The sequence below is a fragment of the Dendropsophus ebraccatus genome, chromosome 12 (genome assembly GCF_027789765.1).
Source record: "Dendropsophus ebraccatus isolate aDenEbr1 chromosome 12, aDenEbr1.pat, whole genome shotgun sequence".
Taxonomy (NCBI): Eukaryota; Metazoa; Chordata; class Amphibia; order Anura; family Hylidae; genus Dendropsophus; species Dendropsophus ebraccatus.
Genome location: NC_091465.1, coordinates 53,291,144 through 53,310,304, shown reverse-complemented (window position 1 = coordinate 53,310,304; position 19,161 = coordinate 53,291,144). Strand labels below are relative to the sequence as shown.

At 41.1% G+C, this 19,161-nt stretch overlaps 1 protein-coding gene across 6 annotated transcripts in view; it reads right to left on the bottom strand.

The window, feature by feature from the left end:
• Window positions 1-725: 725 nt before the first annotated feature.
• HYOU1 (hypoxia up-regulated 1) overlaps window positions 726-19,161 on the bottom strand; it is a 56,692-nt gene continuing 38,256 nt past the window's right edge. For 3 of the 6 annotated variants that reach the window (XM_069947930.1, XM_069947932.1, XM_069947933.1), the window contains exons 16-25: window positions 16,419-16,501; window positions 16,148-16,285; window positions 13,965-14,143; window positions 11,662-11,749; window positions 11,452-11,574; window positions 9,723-9,856; window positions 4,021-4,105; window positions 2,725-2,971; window positions 2,282-2,362; window positions 726-961 (exon numbers count right to left, since the gene is read on the bottom strand). In XM_069947930.1, the coding sequence (XP_069804031.1) occupies window positions 912-961; window positions 2,282-2,362; window positions 2,725-2,971; window positions 4,021-4,105; window positions 9,723-9,856; window positions 11,452-11,574; window positions 11,662-11,749; window positions 13,965-14,143; window positions 16,148-16,285; window positions 16,419-16,501 (1,208 nt within the window). In that variant the 3' untranslated portion in view covers window positions 726-911. Of the gene's footprint in view, window positions 962-2,229; window positions 2,363-2,724; window positions 2,972-4,020; window positions 4,106-9,722; window positions 9,857-11,451; window positions 11,575-11,661; window positions 11,750-13,964; window positions 14,144-16,147; window positions 16,286-16,418; window positions 16,502-19,161 lie in introns of all 6 variants that reach the window. The other 3 variants (XM_069947935.1, XM_069947936.1, XM_069947934.1) reach the window with 3 other exon arrangements.

The window sequence follows — 19,161 nt, the reverse complement described above, 5'->3', positions numbered from 1 at the left end:
AGAAACCGGTTTCATAGCAATTGTTGCTATATATTGATCCTCCGTGGCATGTACACCTGAATCAAACTTTGATTGCCTGTGTAAAAAGTCAGAGTAGTAGCCAGGGCACTGAATTGCTCCAACTGCAATGCCTCTCACGGTTTGTTATAGCCAACCTCTCCTAGGATTACCAGGCAGGGCTCTCAAAACCCACACAAAAGCCGTAAATCTTGTTGCGGCACAAACTCTGAGCTCTCCCTTGCTGCAGACCTCTTTACCCCACACCAGCATGTGCAGTCACTGACCTTGAAGAGTGGGAAACAACCAAACTTTAGCACTCTGTCAGTGATGGCACAAGCATGGTGGGTCTCTGAAACCTCTGCCCTGTGGGCCAATGGCTACGATTACAAGTGATGAGAGGCTCTGCCTCCACTTTGACTTTCTACATGGGCGATCAATGTTTCTCAAGTGTACAAGCCAAAAAGGACCAATATACGGGTACTATTACAGACTGTGCAACAACTGCATTAGCAGTTTAATAACGATTTTTCTGCTGACAGATTACCTTCCAGGGTAAGACAGGAGGTTGTTGCGTCCGCCAAGCCAGAACAATTTAAATAACCATTTCCTTAAAAGGTACAATGTTAGTTAAATGAGTGAGGCACAAAACATTGTTATATCTTCCAGCAAAAATTCGGTATCTTTTGTACACTCAGAGTTAAATAAAACACGACAAACACACAAGGTAAGAAAAATTCTAACATTGCTCTCATAAGACAGAAATATACAATTGAAAAACAGCTTTCCTTTAGAGAAAAAAAAAAAAAATCAACCAAAAATAAAGTTCAGTTTGTCTGAAACCATTAGGGTCCATTACAAAAAAGTAATGTCAATAAATATGAGTGCCAACATAGATGAAGGATGTCACAGGGTTATAACTCTGTCTTCTGTTTCTCTTCTGGGGTTTTTGGTGTCGCCGTGTCTAATACAGGGAAGAACCAAAAAAATGGAGAGAGAAAGAACAATTAGAATTAAATGAGCACAGATTATTGTAAGATTTGGCATTTATTAATATTTTTTCTGCATGAGCTTCTAAAGTCTCAGAGAAAAACTACACTGAATGTATTTTTTATATACCCATTTAGTAGTGCCTTATTCTTAATTTGGTCTGCAGAACATCCTCATGGCATAGATTCCACTTGGTGCTGCAGGGTTATTGGCCCATGCCTACAGGATCGTTTGCTGCAGTTGGTGCAAAAGAGCTGAAGGGGCTGACATGCTTTGAACAGCCTGTCCTACACTGTCCCAGTAATGCTCTATAGGAAAATTGGCAGTCATGTTCCTGGAATCAATTAATGACCATATGACCCCGATGGATTGCGGCACTTCACACATACTGTATTGCAGCAGATTTGATGGTACGGATCTGCAACAGATTTTATCTAAATAACTGAACACAGCATCAAATCTGCTGCGGATCCTGTACATGTCAACACACCCTAAAAGAGGATTTTGTATTTACTGTGAAATCCTTTTCTTGCCAAGCCTATTACAGACAACCATGGGTATAGGCCAGTGATGCAAAACTACAACTCCCATCATGCCTGGGCAACCAAAGCCATATCTTTGGTTGTTCAGGCATGATGGGAAATGTAGTTTCGCAACAGCTGGACTGTCCAGGTTAGCCATCACTGGTATAGGCTGCTGCCAATAGAAGGCAACACTAATCCTGACTTACACCCTGAAGCTGCAGAAAATCCTCACTTCCTGGTCCACTATGTCTCCACTCCTCTGTCCTCCCCCTCCCTTATGAGACCAAAGTCACATGATTTCTGTCTCTTCTGTTGCCAGACAAGATGAAACGCCTCATATGTAAATCCTGCCCAGCACTGACATCACACCAATCAGTGAGCATTTGGCCAAGGAGTGGGGAAACAAACTAGTGACAGCCTCCTGTGCAGTAAACGGGAAAGCAAACACAGTTGTTTCATTGTTCTTAGTGCTGTTTTCTGCTTGTGCACCGGCCCAGCTAAGAGCTCTGGGGGCATGCCTTGTGCCACCAGTGTGACAATATCCTCCCCTCTTAGTGGTGCGGCTCCATTACAATCTAGCAGGGCCGCATCACCAAAAACCACCACTAAGCAGGGGAACCGGGTGGCGTTTTGACATACATAAAAGAGCCATATGAAGTCAAGATAAATTAGCGTTGATCAACATTAACATGTGGCTGTCGCCTGTCTACATACTCACAATCTTACAATGTGACCAGAGCATTAAAATTCCTCTGCATGCCCCGGATTACCTGCTTCAGAACCTTCTAGCTCTAAAATCTTCTCTTCTGCTGGAGGCTCCTTTGCAGGTTCAGGTTCACTGGGTGGTTCTGCTTAAAATAAAAAATATAAATGTATATATCTGTTAAAAGTCAGAAGTTCACTTTATTTCTTCTGTTGCTCGATCCAGTTTGAAAAACAAAAAACTTTTCACTACTACAGAAACCTGACAGACTCATGGAACTAAAATAAATAGAAGCTCAAAGCAATACTGTCATTTATATTGACAGGTCATAATTTAGGATCGTACCAAATCTCAATCATAAGGCCCGACTCCTAATATCAGTTTGATCAATTGGCCAGCCAGTGAACAACACGTCAACAGTTTATATGTGCAACATTTAACGTAAACAGGGAAAGGAAAACAAAGTCCCAAAGTAAGAATGTAAAAAGCAAAACTATAAGTTCAGTTTACCCTGTGTACTCTCTTCTGTTGTTTTCACAGTAGACTCTGTTGCATTCTTCTCACCGCTGTCCGATTTAGTGGTGTTACTTTTAGGCTTGGGCCTAGGTTTGGGTTTAGAAAACTTGGCCTTGTTTAGCAGGTACTGAATTTCCCTGTCCAAAGCTGCTAGTTTTTGCTCAATGTCTTTAGACAACAAAACTGGTCTTTCGGTAGCCGAGAGCTTGGCTTGCTCTGCCAGAGTTTCATTTTTCCATACCTAATTACAAATTGTAGAAAAGTTAAGTACATTATTATTTTAGTTAAATTATGTCAACTACGTCATGTCTTCTCAACAACTCAAGTCAGATTGTGGGCGCAAGTCAGATTGTGGTAATACCAAACTTATACAGTTTATGTCAGGTTTTGCTACTTAAAGAAGTCAGGCAAAATTTTTTATTAAAAAGTATTGTATTGCCCCCAAGGTTATGCAAATCACCTGACTCCCAGAGCTGTGCGGGCTGCGGCTGCTGGAGAGGAGACACTGAGGAACAGTGCAGGGGGACACTGAGGAACACTGGAGGGACACTGAGCATCCCCCTGCCATCATCCTCTCCAGCAGCCACAGCCCGCACAGCTCCGGGAGTTGTGCGGGCTCATTTTGACACCCAGAACAATTTTTCTGTCAAGCTGTAGTTTTTATTGCTACCTCTATGGAGTACATTCAATTATTTGATTTTACTTATTTAGTGAGGCAAAGTGGCCAAAAACAGCAATTCTGGTGGGTTAAATAACATGCTTCTTTATGATAAGATTATACTAATTGAGTTTTTATATTATAAACAGAAAACATTTCCCCCAATTATTATTATTAATCTTTCGTAACCATTTTTAACCAAAAAAGTTACATTATCTGGTACAATACTTCAGTAGGCTCCAATCTGCCATATTAACTTCCTGGAATCCTAGCAATCATGCTGCAGGGGTGGAGAATGAGGCTAACTGAAGACTGAGGGACAGACCCTCTGTCCAAACATTATAATCAACATCAACTGTAGTAGCATCTAGGGCGAATATGAGTGGGAAGAGGAGTTCTCTTTTTAGCTGAAGATGGTGGTTGTCAGCTGTAGTTAACAGCTGACACCTGCTATAGAATGAGGTTTGGGTGCCCGTTCCATACTCCACTTTCTAACATCTTGGCCCGTGTCAAAATGATGGGATGGGGTTAAAGTAAACAGCACAGCATACCAAACCAGCACAAAGCAAGGATCATTAAAATGTGCCACAATGGAATGTAAGTTAAAAAGTAACACTAGTTCTCACACTTACCCAGGTATCATTAATAAGCTTTTCCAGTGTATTTAACTCAACGTCTGTGAATATGGGATCATCATCAGGGATCATTCTAGCACTTCTAAAGACAAAGCAATTTGTAAAATTCGATAACTAAAGTACAGAGCATTAACAAATATTATGGGTTATTAAATTTTTGCAACACACTGCGATTCTGGCAATCCACTCAAAATTTCACTAATAGTTGTCTGTGTTATGTGCTGCACATAAATGTTATAATATATATGAATATATGAATTCGTACATTACAATTTTAACCTCTTCATGCACAGATGTCCAGGTCACATTACCGCCGTGTTTCTCCTTACCTTCTAAAAGCCATAACGCTTTTATTTTTCCACCTACAAGGCTGGTTGGGGGCTCGTTTTTTGTGCCATTAGCTATAGTTTGTATTGGTATCATATTGGTTTAAAAAAAAATTTAAATTACTTTTAATTTTACCGACATGTAATAAACAGGAAAAAAAAAAAAAACACAGCAATCTTGGTGCATTAATTCCATTCCTCTTTAGGTTTACACCGTTCATTGTGAGAGAATATTGTAATATTTTATTTTAATACATCAGACAATTCTGAAAAACTATGATACCAAATAGGTTTTGCTTTTTTACATATTTGTATAAATATGGCACACTCTAGGAGAAGATCAGTGACCTGACAGGACGGAGGCAAGTATTACAACCTTCATCTGTCATTGTAAGTAATCTGGACCCCCAAGGTCGCTGCAGGGGTCCCAATCATCAGTAAAAGATAAATAGGCTAAAACATAAAAAGTGCCATACGGTGCTACCTTAATAGGATATTGTAATTAAGAGGGTGAAACATGCTCACCTTTAGGTGTTGCACTGACCGCACAACACCTATGTACGCCATCACTGGAGATAACTGATAACTGCCACAGCAGACGGACCGTCTGTGTCCGGGATCCCAAGGCAAGGGAGAGCAGAGATTAACATTGAGAAGTGTCAGATTTTCAGAGGGCGCTGAACGGCACAGATCAAGCAGGATTTATTGGTCTCATAGAAACATAGCGTTTCGGGGGTTTATACCCTTTTGTCAAGTTATAAAAGACACATTAAGGGTGCCTTCACACGTACCATATCGCTGCGTTTTTAACGCTGCATTTTTTACATGCGTGTTTTGATTTTCACATGATTTTCATGTGAAAATCAAAACTCGCATGTAAAAAAAAAATCGCACCAAAAACGCAGCGATACGGTACATGTGAAGCTACCCTAAGGGAAGTGCTGATGCATAATAATAAAAGGATTGTTTGGTGGGAGGACAGAGAACCGCAACGGCCCTATCATGTCTTCCAATAAAATTGCAAAAAAACAACTAAATAAAACATGAAATAGTAAATGTATATAGACAATAAGTAACCGCTTAAAGCTAAAGTACCGCTTGCCGCAGTTTGGGTGACCGTGACAGTGCAGTATGTATTATTATTATCAGCGCTGGGCCTCCCCGCTCTTCAAATTTACTTCTGCCTAAGACAGTGATGTCTTTCACACAAAATAAGCAGATCTAAAAAGCTACAGAGATTGCAGTTTCTTCAAACAAGTTAGTTTCTATACATTCATTTAATTGTATACATCCTTTTATAATTTATTATATATTTTTACTATAGTTTAATTCATTTCAACTAACGCTCTTTGTACACTTATTAAAGGTATCTCGCATATACAGAAAGAAAAAAACAAAAGCTCTGTGAGGTCACTGAAATCAAAGATCTTTTCTATGTAAAGTTTAACTTAAACTGTTACACTTACAGTTTATATACATTTACCATTGCATGTTTTTTTAAATTAGCAGTTTTCTTTACAATTTTATTGTAAGACATGATACGGGCGTGCAATGCTCCATCCTCCCACCAAAAATTTCTTGGTGCCTTTATAACCATCCATCAGTATGACTCCTAACATGTCATTTTTAACTTTACAAAAGGGGTGTAAACCCCAAAATGCTTTGCTTCTGAGACCAAAAAATCCAGCGTCATCTTACCTTGGAACTACTGCTTGATCTGTGCCATTCAGCACCCTCGGAAGGATCCTCCTCTCATCTTCCGGTAATTCAGACGATCTGACACTTTCTAATCAATCAATGATCAGTGACAGGTACTTCTCTTGTCACCGTCTACCTTAAACCCTGCAATCTCTATAGATTATGGCATTTAAGGGGTAAATACAGGCAGATGTGTGATCACGTCTGCCTGTCATTATCCCCAGCCCTGGGACACTAATGTGTGGGGGGCAAATCACACTGAGGCCACCCCTCATACATTAAAACCCCTTTCCTACTGCACGAAGCATCAGCAGTAGAAACATATATAGATGCATGGCTGACAAGGGGTTAAAACTAGCACCGTGATTCTAAAGTGAGTGGAAGTCTTAAATTAAAATGAACATTCATCAGCAAATAACCGCCTCTAACCACCTTAACAGTTTGAAGGGAATGTACCACTGGGTATATTGCTTTGGGTTTTTTACATGACCAGTGTGGTCGTTTTTTTGAACCGCCGCCTGGTTCCTGCACACGTCACTGGTCTATTTCTGAGCACTGGCCCGCCCCAGAGCACAGGGGGCAGGTCCCCCGACACCCAGTGTCACGATCTCCCCACCATGACGTGGCTACATTGAGTCTAATGATCTCTTATGGTATACGGCATACACATAAAAAATACCAAATACCAGAATCATGCTTTTTTAAGTCACATCATATCTCAGAAAAATAAATGCATTAAACAAACGACATGTCATAGGACAAAAATGACCACCATACAGCTACCTAGATAAAAAAAATTAAGTCAGGTCAATTTTAAGAAAAAGATATACACTAGTTTAAAAAGATATATATTTACCTGTAATTTTGACCACACAGACGTAAAAAAGGACACCCCCAAATATCGGTCTGGAGTACAGGAGCACTGCCCCGCCCCCAGGCAGTGCTTGAAACGGCACTTCACAAACATTACACTGCTAACAGCACAGAGGAGGAAGGAAAGAGACATACCTTCCTCCTTTGCGCCTCATGCGCAACGCTGATAGTTCCCCGTTAAATTAACTTTTGATACGTTGCACGAACAAGCGTTGCAATACCACACCAGTACTTGATGACGTGGGCAGCACTGTAGCCTTGCAGTGCTGGGGTCCTGGGTTCAAATGTCATTAAAGGCAACATCTGCAAAGAGTTTGTATGTTCTCTCCCTCTTTGCGTGGGTTTCCTCCCACACCCAAAACATACAGATTTAGATTGTGAGCCCTAATAGGCACAGGGACCAAAACTGACAAACCATGTAAAGTGCTGCAGAATCAGTTGGCGCTATATAAGTAAAAGCATTACTATTATTGTTATTGATGAAAGGGGTGGTGCTGTTTCTGCAAGTAAATAACTGCTTTTTCTAATCCAGGGTAACCCCTATAAGATAATTTGGGGTCATTGTGCTGGGAGACACCTCCAATTGTCAAGTATTGCCGTGCGAAGCATGCTGGCTTGGTGTGACGCCGACTGATTAGTTTATCAAGCCTCTTTACTATAGAGTTAGCAGTCAGGACCGCGATGGAGGGAGACTAAAGGGAATCTGAACTGCAATTTATGCTAGAAAATGTTAGGATGAGGACACAAATGATACCTTTCATATAGCGATCTGTGCTTCTAGAACATATAAAAATGCTTTTATTCTATTAGTAAGACTCTTTGCTTCCAAAATGTAGAAAACTGCTTTTACTGTCTGGTACACACAGATATATGAAAGGTGTCCCCTTAACCTAACAGTTACTTAACAATGCAGTATCAGTAGTTTGGACTGAATGACTGAAATGAACCAAATGTTAATAGCGTTCATATAGGTTGCTTCCCTCAACTGATAACTAAAGTTTTGCACACAACTGAATGAAGTGAGCAGATATGGGATACTATGGGATACTACAGATCCAACATATTTTTTGCATTCAATGTCTGCAATAGATCAGAGCAAGGACAAGGAAACCCTTCAACTTTTTGTAGGAACGCAAAATGGATAGTTAAAATCAATCTACAACTGCAGTCAAAAATCCACACTGAGGCCTTATTGACGCTGTCAGCATTTGTCCAAGTTATGACATTTAAGTTCGATTTTTTTCCCCGACACACATCTAAAAGCGGCTATTCTGAAAAAACTCATAGAATTCAATAGCCTCTAAAATGGTCTGGGTTGCGGTTCCACGATCATGGAATGTGTGACTCCAGCCTTAGCTCTACGCAATCTTGGAAACTACAGCTGTCACTCAATAATTAAAGTTAATCTTGTAGCCTTAGCCAGTCTCAATTTTCAACAGGAAGCCAGCTTCAGTATAAAGCCCCCACTATAGTATATTGACGGCTATTGGAGCTTAACCCCTTAGCGACCCATGACGTATCTGATACGTCATGGTGCCGCAGGGGGTGTTCAGAGCGGGGTCCCGCCGGGACCCCGCTCTGAACGGCACCGATCCCGGCTGCAATCTGCAGCCGGGCAGTGCCTCTATTAGCCGGCGCGGGTCCCGTTGCCGCGCCGGCTAATTAAGCCCTTCAATGCAGCTGTCAAACCTGACAGCTGCATTGAAGTGCTTTCCTCCGTGCATCCTTGGTGTCTAGTGGCACGGATCTCCCCCCCCGCGATGCGATCGCGGGGGGGAGATCCGTTCTTCTGCCCGTGCCGGGCCTCAGCGTCGGAATTACGCTGATCCCGACTCGGCAATAGATTGCTATGGCCTGCAGCAGGCCATAGCAATCTATGACCGATCTAATCGATCTTTGCTGTGTATACACACAGCATTGATCTCTATGAGAGATCAGTGCTATGTATATACAAGCCCCCCAGGGGGGCTTCTAGTGTATGTAAAAAAAAAAGTAAAAAAGTGTTTTTATTAATAAAAAATCCCCTCCCCTAATAAAAGTCCAAATCACCCCCCTTTTCCCATTTTATAAATATAAATTAATAAATAAATTAATAAACATATTTAGTATCACCGCACACGTAATCGCCCGAACTATTAATTAATCACATTCCTGATCTCGCACGGTAAACGGCGTAAGCGCAAAAAAATCCCAAAGTGCAAAATTGCGCATTTTTGGTCGCATCAAATCCAGAAAAAATGTAATAAAAAGCGATCAAAAAGTCGTATATGCGCAATCAAGGTACCGATAGAAAGAACACATCATGGCGCAAAGAATGACACCTCATACAGCCCCATAGACCAAAGGATAAAAGCGCTATAAGCCTTGGAATGGAGCGATTTTAAGGAACGTATATTTGTTAACAATGGTTTGAATTTTTTACAGGCCATCAGATACAATATAAGTTATACATGTTATATATCATAGTAATCGTAACGACTTGAGGAACATGCATAACAAGTCAGTTTTACCATAGGGCGAACGGCGTAAATGCAAAACTCCCCGAAATCAAAACAAATTCGTTTTTTTTTTTCAATTTGACAGCGCAAATGATTTTTTTCCGGTTTCACAACATATTTTATGGAAAAATTATGCCTGTAATTGCAAAGTACAATTGGTTTCGCAAAAAATAAGCGCTCATATACGTCTCTAGGTGAAAAAATGCAAGCGCTATGGACTTTTAAACATAAAATGGAAAAAGCAAAAGCGCAAAAACGAAAATTGGCTTGGACCTTAAGGGGTTAAAGAATACAGTTCACTTACTTCAGAAAGATGGAAGAGTGATTAAGCAAACTGTCCAAAGCTGCCAGTTTGTCTGGCCACTTTCTCCTCTCTTCAACCTTGAAAAACAAAGACTTGCAGGCCTTCTTCAGTTCACTTAGCTTGTCTTTAAGCTCCTAAAATAAAAAGATTTAAAGGGGTTATCCAGAGCTACAAAAACGTGGCCACTTTCCCCCTATCATTGTTTCCAGTTTGGGTGGGGTTTTAAAAACTCAGTTCCATTGAAGTAAATGGAGCTTGATTGCAAACCGCACCTGAACTGGAGACAACAGTAGAGGGGAAAGCGGCCATGTTTTTGTAGAGCTGGATAACCCCTTTAATTGACAAAAGGAGAATAATTTTCAAGGAGAAACTGCAGGTACTGGTATGTCATCGTGGCCCAAGGGGTTCAAGTGCTAATTTACTTTTTTTTAAATTAAAAGTTATCAAAAGCAGTAGGACAGACAAAAGAAAGAAGACTGGCACCGGAAAGATGCGGGGCTGAAGGGATCTGTGAGCAGGTACGTTGACATGAACCTGCAGTCACACTGAAGTTAATGACTTTGAAGTGTGTGACTTGTGACTCAAAAAACCATCAAGGATGTATGTGTGTAAATGCATGTATGAGTAAATGTGTAGGTGTGTGAGCCTGTGTAGGTGTGTCCTCTGGGGTGTAAAATTTGTGATAAAGAGGGTGCAACTGTGACTGGGCCTGTAGGGGGCACTTGTGTAGAACTGGAATCCACCAATATATGGGTATGTGGCGATTTTGGTCTTTATGGTGGATATTATTCAGGGGCAGTATGGTGATATTTTCCACCTCTTAGGGCCCTATTCCACCGGATGATTATCGTTCGGTTGAAATGCAGTTAACGATTAACGACCGAACGAGAAATCGTTGATCGCTTTATAAGACCTGGACCTATTTTTATCGTTGCTCGTTCACAAAACGTTTGCTAATCGTTCGCATTGAATAAGACATCGTTCGGTCGTTCACTATAGATACGAACGCAATAGCGAATAAATAACGAAGAAGCACGATCGCAATTACGATCATAAGTAACGATTATCGTTTCATGGAAATGAGTGAAGGTTTTCAGGTCTTTCGCAATAGCGGTCGTTTGAGATCGTTAACGATTATGCAAACGATAATCGTCTGGTGGAATAGGGCCCTTATGCCCCTATTCCACGGGTCGTTAGAGGAGCAAACGAGTGCTCTCAGCAGTCGTTTGCTCCTCGTTCCCCGCTCGCTGCCGCCGCTAATCAGCGCGGCTGCAGCGAGCGGGTGAGTGTGGGAGGGGGCTGCCCGGGTGATCGCTGATCGTCAGGGCAGCCCATAGGATATAGCAGCGTCTGCTGCCGACGCTCCTATTCAATGGAGCGACGGCAACAGATCGCTGCTATATCAGTCGCTTGTTTTTCAACATGTTGAAAAACAAGCGACTGCAACGATCAGCCGACATGAACGATGTCGGCAGATCGTTGCACTCTATTCCACGGGACGATTATCGTCCGTAGCGGCCGATATCGGCCGAATACGGACGATAAACGTTTCGTGGAATAGGGCCTTTAGGTGTGACTATATGCATATGTATAGAATACATACAGATATGAGGATCTAACTGTAAGAATATACACTGCCTGAGCAATGTTATCTACCCCTTATCAAGAGAACAATAACGCTATCACTCTGCCATTCTAATTTCCACCTTTAAGTTCTAGTTCTGAGTACCTTAGTGGTTGCTGTGTATCCCTCATCTTCTAGCCAGGTTGAGGCTTGGCTAAGTTTGCTTGAGATCTCCTCTCTCTGCTGTTCTGTAGACACTTTACGAAACTCATCTTGTTCTAGTTTATCCTAAGGAAATATACAAGACAGATTGTAATGGGTACTATGGATGCTAACATTAAAACTCCCCCTCATCATGCTTATTATGCACTGTACCTGTGTCTCGAATATAAATGCTTCTAAGCTATTTGCAGCTTTTTCCCTCTCGTGTTTCTCCAGGTCTCGTTCAGTGAGCTCCTGCAGCCTAAAAGGTAAGAATATTATTATATTTGGCCAGTGTACACAAATTCAAGTAAAAGAGCTTTCCAGTGCATCACAAGTTTTACATTAGAAGCATAGGTAATTATCAGGACTTATTGCCAGTTTAATAATCTTGGACAAACTTTGGGACACAAGTGCTAAGACTTTTCTCCCAAAGTTAAATATATAATGTTTGTAGAAGGTATGTTGTGTGGATTATGTGGCCGCTATGCAAATTTGTTCAAGGGCGGCGGCTGCTGTTATCCCTGTAGTGAAATTGCTGTGGCTCTTGTAGAATGAGTCATCAATCCGGAAGGTGGATTTTTACCCATACTCACAGAAGCTCCACAGATAAACATTTTGATCCACCTGGCAGAGCCTTTAGAGGATTTTATTTGCCTCGGTTAGAACCCTGGAATTGAAGTTTCCTTAATCACCAAGGCCCATTAAGCAAATCTGACCTGTCCTACCCCAATAGTGTGTGTGTGTAAACTGAGCAGGACACACGTGATCTCAATGAATATATCACTCACTATGCAGTATTTGGCACTCGGGTCACAAAAAAATTATTGGAATTAGGTGGTTAAGCTGTGTCTGACATCCAACGTATGATATTTCTCAAAATAATTTCTAGGGTCTTCACAAAATGATGGTAGTATGATGTCTTGAGACCTATCAAAGTTTGTTACTACCTTTGTGAGGAAAAACTGAATTTGTTTTAGGATTAACTATGCGCTAAAATAATGCAGTAGGGCTTCCAAATACACAGTTCAAAAATCTTAAAGATTCTTTAAGCAGATTGCTATAAAATTATTATTTAAGGTTAAGAACCCAAGTTCATAAATGGGCTCTTTAGTCTTAATAATAATGTATTAAGAGCTCAGAAAGGAGTGAAATTTTTCTCATCTTTTGTCTCATTCTTTGAAGAACCTCTTGACCCAACTATAAATAAATATAATGCACCCTAGAGCTACTACTTGTACCTTCAAAGTTTTTCCAGATAAACCCTTGTCTAAATCATCCTGTAAAAAATAAAATAAAGGATTTTGGGATCTTAATATAGTACTATCTGGCCTAATGATCTTGGCACTGTTGGGAACCCTACTACATTATTTTGCAGGAGTCTCATCCTAAAACTAAACCCATCCTTCATCCCAAACATAGTAACAGACTTTAATAGGTCTCAAGACATCACACACCATTTTGTGAAAAATTCTAGAAATTATACGTATCCATATGCTGGATGTCAGCATGGTATCGACACGTCCATATGTATTTCATATAGAAAAAACGGGCAAAAAAATAAATACTGTTTTAGGGTGCATTTACACATAGCGAGTTGCATTAAGTGTGGGATCAAGCGTAAATCCACACAATACACTTGCCATCTTCATAATTTTTTTAGCCACATCTCCTTCCCATCAAAAGTGCAAACATGCGCACAGTATCAGAAGCTTCTCCTCCAGAGACAGACATCATTTGGAAACACTGCCAGCAGGAGATCAGTGCTCGTTTACATTATTGATTGTGCAGTAAATGGGGCCGTGTAATTGGATACTTAGGGCCCTATTCCACCGGACGATTATCGTTCAGATTATCGTTAAATCGTTCGAATCTGAACGATAATCGTTCGGTTGAAATGCAGTTAACGATTAACGACCGAACGAGAAATCGTTGATCGCTTTATAAGACCTGGACCTATTTTTATCGTTGCTCGTTCGCAAATCGTTCGCATTGAATAAGACGTCGTTCGGTCGTTCGCAATAGATACGAACGCAATAGCGAATAAATAGCGAAGAGAAACGATCGCAATTACGATCATAAGTAACGATTATCGTTCCATGGAAATGACCGAACGTTTTCAGGTCTTTCGCATTAGCGGTCGTTTGAGATCGTTAATCGTTAACGATTATGCAAACGATAATCGTCCGGTGGAATAGGGCCCTTAGGCTAGCATTCACAACCCTTTTTGGTGAGACTTGCTGACCATCTTGCGTTTAGGGGGGTTCTCCCAAAAGATTACGTTGGGGAAGACAAGGAACAAACATGTTGGATTTCAACTGTCTGACCACTTTTGTATTCTGGGCAAATACCGCATCTGTCTGGCAACTTATCTCTGTTGTTCCTAGTCAGAAAAACGGAGATAAAATGTATGCATGTGGGGTAAACAGAAGAGATGCAGTCTGTCACATGGGCACTGTAACTTGACCCACACTCACTTTTTCACAGATTTTTTCACTTGCTCTTCTGCAAGATCTGGTACATCATTAATTGTCTGATCTGCTCCTATTTCATCAACAAGTTTCTGCTTCTTGGGAGCAGCAGGCTTTTTAGGCTCTTCTTCCGGTGTCTTTGCAGAATCTGCATCTTTTGCATTTTGTTCTTTTTCCTTAGTGTCCTAAAGAATCCAAAAGATCATAGGACTTAACAGTAATCTTGCAGTTGATCATTTTAGCAACACCTCAGTAAGAATGTAACGGTATGTTCCCCTGTACCATACCACAGTGGATTGCACTACGAGTTTTGCAGTAAAATCTACTGCAATACTGATTACTATTACTATTAAAGTCTATGGCACGCCATTCTCGCAGCGGAATATATAGGTCCATAGCCTTGTAAAAGTTAATTTAGATGCTGTAATGGTAAAAATAAATTGATGCTTACCTGTCTGCGCTCCCCTGACTGCTTCTCAGTGTTCCCCACTCTCTTGGCCAATCTCTTCCACTGCAGCCAATGATTGGCTGAGCAGGTTGTCACTAACCCAGAGAAGCAATTAGGAGGGTGCCAGGGATGTGAGGACAGGTAAGCAAGATAATTTTTAAATAGTTAACTTTTACAAGGCTATGGCACTATATTCTTACAGTAGAATGGAGTTTCATACACTTTAATAGTAATCAGTATCGCAGTGGATTTCATGGTGAGAAACTCGCAGCGGGTGAACAAAATCACAGTATACACCATAAATGTTTAATAGTTGTAGGACCAACCAGTGGCGTAGCTACCGCCCAGAGCTCCCTGGGCCCTGAGCTCTGGGATGCGCGCGCTGCACGGGATAAGACGCGACACCCCCGGCAGCCGGGGACAGACCAGGAGGAGAGAGGATCAACGTGGGAGCGCGTTGTCAGGTGAGTTAAGTTTTGGGTTTTTTTGGTGTTATTTTTTTTTTTTTATCAGCCTGCCCCCGGGGGAGAGGGAATACACAGAGGGGGGCATATATTATTAGGGGGTCACATAGAGTCAGGGCTACCCACTAAATGAGGGTGTAAAGGGGCCAATACAGATGTGCAGTGTGTATAGAGATGAGGATGGTGCCAGAGTGAGGAGACTAATATGTCTGTCTGGCAGATTCTGTGGATTCATGGCTTGGAGAAGTTCTTATGATGGCCCAGGACAGATTGAGAAGATGAAAAGGAAAGAACTCTGATCAGAAAAGACGTCTCCTGTGAGTCTCACACACACACACCAATAGCATCACTTGTTCGTGAAAGGAGGGGGGGCAAGTTGGCCTCTCGCACCAGGGCCCAGGAGACATTAGCTACACCCCTGGGACCTACCAATGCATTCAGGGAGGATAATGAACAAATTGGACAAACCATTTATGGTATATCTCATGGTTATTACTTAAAGTGTCACTGACATTTCATTTTTTTGCAGAAATCAATAGTACAGGCGATTTTAAGAAACTTTTTAATTGGGTTTATTAGGCAAATATGCCATTATCTACATTCAAAAAGCCTTTCCCCAGGTGCCCCCCCCTTCCCTCTCTCATCCACTGCTCATTATCAGGAAATCTCGACTCAGTCTGTTTTATGAAGGGGGGGGGGGGGGGAGAATGAAGTTTAGTAGGCAGCAGAGAGCAGAAAACAAAAGGATTACACAGGGGGAGCTGCATTCAGAGGTCAGAGCTGATGTCAGAGGAGACAGCCAATGATGTAGCCGTAAATTAACTCTTTGTTAATCTCATCTCCCTCCACCCCTCTCCTCTCCATAGAGAACAATTAAGACAGGGGGGGAGAGTGTCAAACTGCTTTTTCATGATAAAAATGCATTTTTTGGCTAAAAAAAAACAAATTACAATAGTTTCTTAAAATCACCTGTACTATTGATTTCTCAAAAATAATTAAATAAATCGACAGTGACAAGTAGTGACAGTATAAAAAAAAAAAAAAAAAAGGTTTGGCTCCATATACCCTGTAGTCAAGGGGCAGCACGTTGCTGTAGCTTTGTTTCTTAAGGGCAATACAAGCCAAGGCTGCGGAAAACCCAAGGTCTCTTTGTACAAGAAGCCAGGAGTATGCAGATATCTGTTTCTGGCCCCGTTTTACCTGCAGTGTGGGCACAGACAATCTGGACAATCATTCTGGCAGTGTTGGCAATATGTCTGAATACATTTTGTGGTTACCTTGCTCACTTTTTCACCCTCTATTTTCTCATCTGCTTTTTTGTCCTCAGCTTTACCATCCGCATTCTTTTCACTAGCCTGTGTTGTAGACTCTTGGTCATCCTCCTTTGTGGGCTCAGTGGGCACATCCTCTTCTTCCTGTTAAAATTATTAAATCAATCCAAATGATTAAACTCAATCCATCATATAGCTTAGGGATAAAATGGAATGCAATACAGAATGTTTATTTAGGAAGCTGACAAGGAATATATAAATGTAATGATTGTCTCACCTGGACACTGTCTGTGGCATTTTCCTTACTCTCTGTGGCAGAACTTCCACCTCCAAACAAACTCGATATAGTATTTCCCAGCTCTGTAGAAGACAAAACCATAGTTACATAATCATACAGCAATAATATAATACCATATACACACACACACTCTCACGGGTATTTGATAGACTGCCCAGTTTGCATGTTTGCAGGTACACTTGATTCCATTTTTTATAGAGATTGTCTCAAAGGTGATTTCCAAATAATTAGCTTACTTTTTATTGCATGAAATAAGTATTTGATCACCTACCAACCAGCAAGTTACTGTAGATTCAACAATTACATCTGATGGTAGTTTACTCTTTCGGTAAAAGAATCATTTACTTATGTTGCCTCCAACTAACCTCAGATTGTGTCCCCTTTATTTTTGTGTTCAGTTTCTTATAAAAAAAAAAACTTTAAAAAATAAAAATCCCAAACCCCACGACAGTTGGGAAAAAAAAAAAAAAAAAAACTCTTAACCCAAGAAAAAGTCTGCCACAAAATAATATGTTTGCAATTTAAATATTAAATATCAACCAAAGAAAAAATTGCAGAACTAATAAGTGAATAAAACATTTCTTTATTTAAATCAATAATAAATTATATAATTATCACCATGAGATACACAGAAGTACAAAACTGGAGAGGGGAATAGATGTCAGTGGGGTATATGTGACTAAAGACAAATAATAAGTAAACAGTATAAAGGGGAACACCCCGTGTAAGGCACAGCTATATAATGTGTGTATATATATATATATATATTATACACACACACACACACACACACACACACACACATACATACATACACACTCACCGGCCACTTTATTAGTTACACCTGTCCAACTGCACGTTACTACTTAATTTCTAATCAGCCAATCACACGACTCAGTGCATTTAGGCATGTAGACATGGTCAAGACAATCTCCTGCAGTTCAAACCGAGCATCAGTATGGGGAAGAAAGGTGATTTGAGTGCCTTTGAACGTGGCATGGTTGTTGGTGCCAGAAAGGCTGGTCTGAGTATTTCAGAAACTGCTGATCTACTGGGATTTTCACGCACAACCATCTCTAGGGTTTACAGATAATGGTCCGAAAAAGAAAAAACATCCAGTGAGCGGCAGTTCTGTGGGCGGAAATGCCTTGTTGATGCCAGAGGTCAGAGGATAATCGGCAGACTGGTTCGAGCTGATAGAAAGGCAACAGTGACTCAAATAGCCAACCGTTACAACCAAGGTAGGCAGAAGAGCATCTCTGAACGCACAGTACGTTGAATTTTGAGGCAGATGGGCTACAGCAGCGGAAGACCACACTGGGTGCCACTCCTTTCAGCTAAGAACAGGAAACTGAGGCTACAATTTGCACAAGCTCATCGAAATTGGACAGTAGAAGATTGGAAAAACGTTGCCTGGTCTGACGAGTCTCGATTTCTGCTGCGACATTCGGATGGTAGGGTCAGAATTTGGCGTCAACAACATGAAAGCATGGATCCATCCTGCCTTGTATCAACGGTTCAGGCTGGTGGTGGTGGTGTCATGGTGTGGGGAATATTTTCTTGGCACTCTTTGGGCCCCTTGGTACCAATTGAGCATCATTGCAATGCCACAGCCTACCTGAGTATTGTTGCTGACCATGTCCATCCCTTTATGACCACGATGTACCCAACATCTGATGGCTACTTTCAGCAGGATAATGCGCCATGTCATAAAGCTAGAATCATCTCAGACTGGTTTCTTGAACATGACAATGAGTTCACTGTACTCAAATGGCCTCCACACTCACCAGATCTCAATCCAATAGAGCATCTTTGGGATGTGGTGGAACGGGAGATTCGCATCATGGATGTGCAGCCGACAAATCTGCGGCAACTGTGTGATGCCATCATATCAATATGGACCAAAATCTCTGAGGAATGCTTCCAGCACCTTGTTGAATCTATGCCATGAAGAATTGAGGCAGTTCTGAAGGCAAAAGGGGGTCCAACCCGTTACTAGCATGGTGTACCTAATAAAGTGGCCGGTGAGTGAGTGAGTGTATTATATATATATATATATATATATATATATATATATATATATATATATATATATATATATATATATATATATATATATATATATATCATACAGTGGGTTTAACAGCTCCCTGTACTGGGTGGGAGCGCAAGTGGGGGAGGTGTGCATGGTCTGCATAGGGGGGTCTACAGCACTGTGCTCTGACGCAGGAAGTCTCCCTCACCTTCCAAATCAGAGCAGATCCAATGCTGGGGCTTGCATCAGGGGACAGGACTGTGGAGGTAATCTCTTCATAGCTGTAACCCCTCTCTCCCCGAACAGAGAGTGCTGCATGTATGTGCCCACATCTGTCCTGCTCATTCCTTCATGCTCCCTGCAGTCTGTCAGTCCTCGTGTTTCCCATACTCTCCATTACTGTACAGTATCTTATAATATCACATATTCTGCTGTTTCTGAATGTTTGTTTAATTTGTTTTACATGTAATTCAGAATAATAAATCATTATTTTTGGGGTGTCGAACCGATTGTTTGCATTTCTATGATTTCTTATGGGAAAATTTGCTTTGGTTTAAGAGTGGATTTGGATTACAAGCACGGACCTGGAACGAATTATGCTCGTATATATATTTATATTAGATGACCTTCTGTATGTGCCAGGCCAAGACACAGGGCAGCAACAAGTGTATATAGTGGAAAAAAATA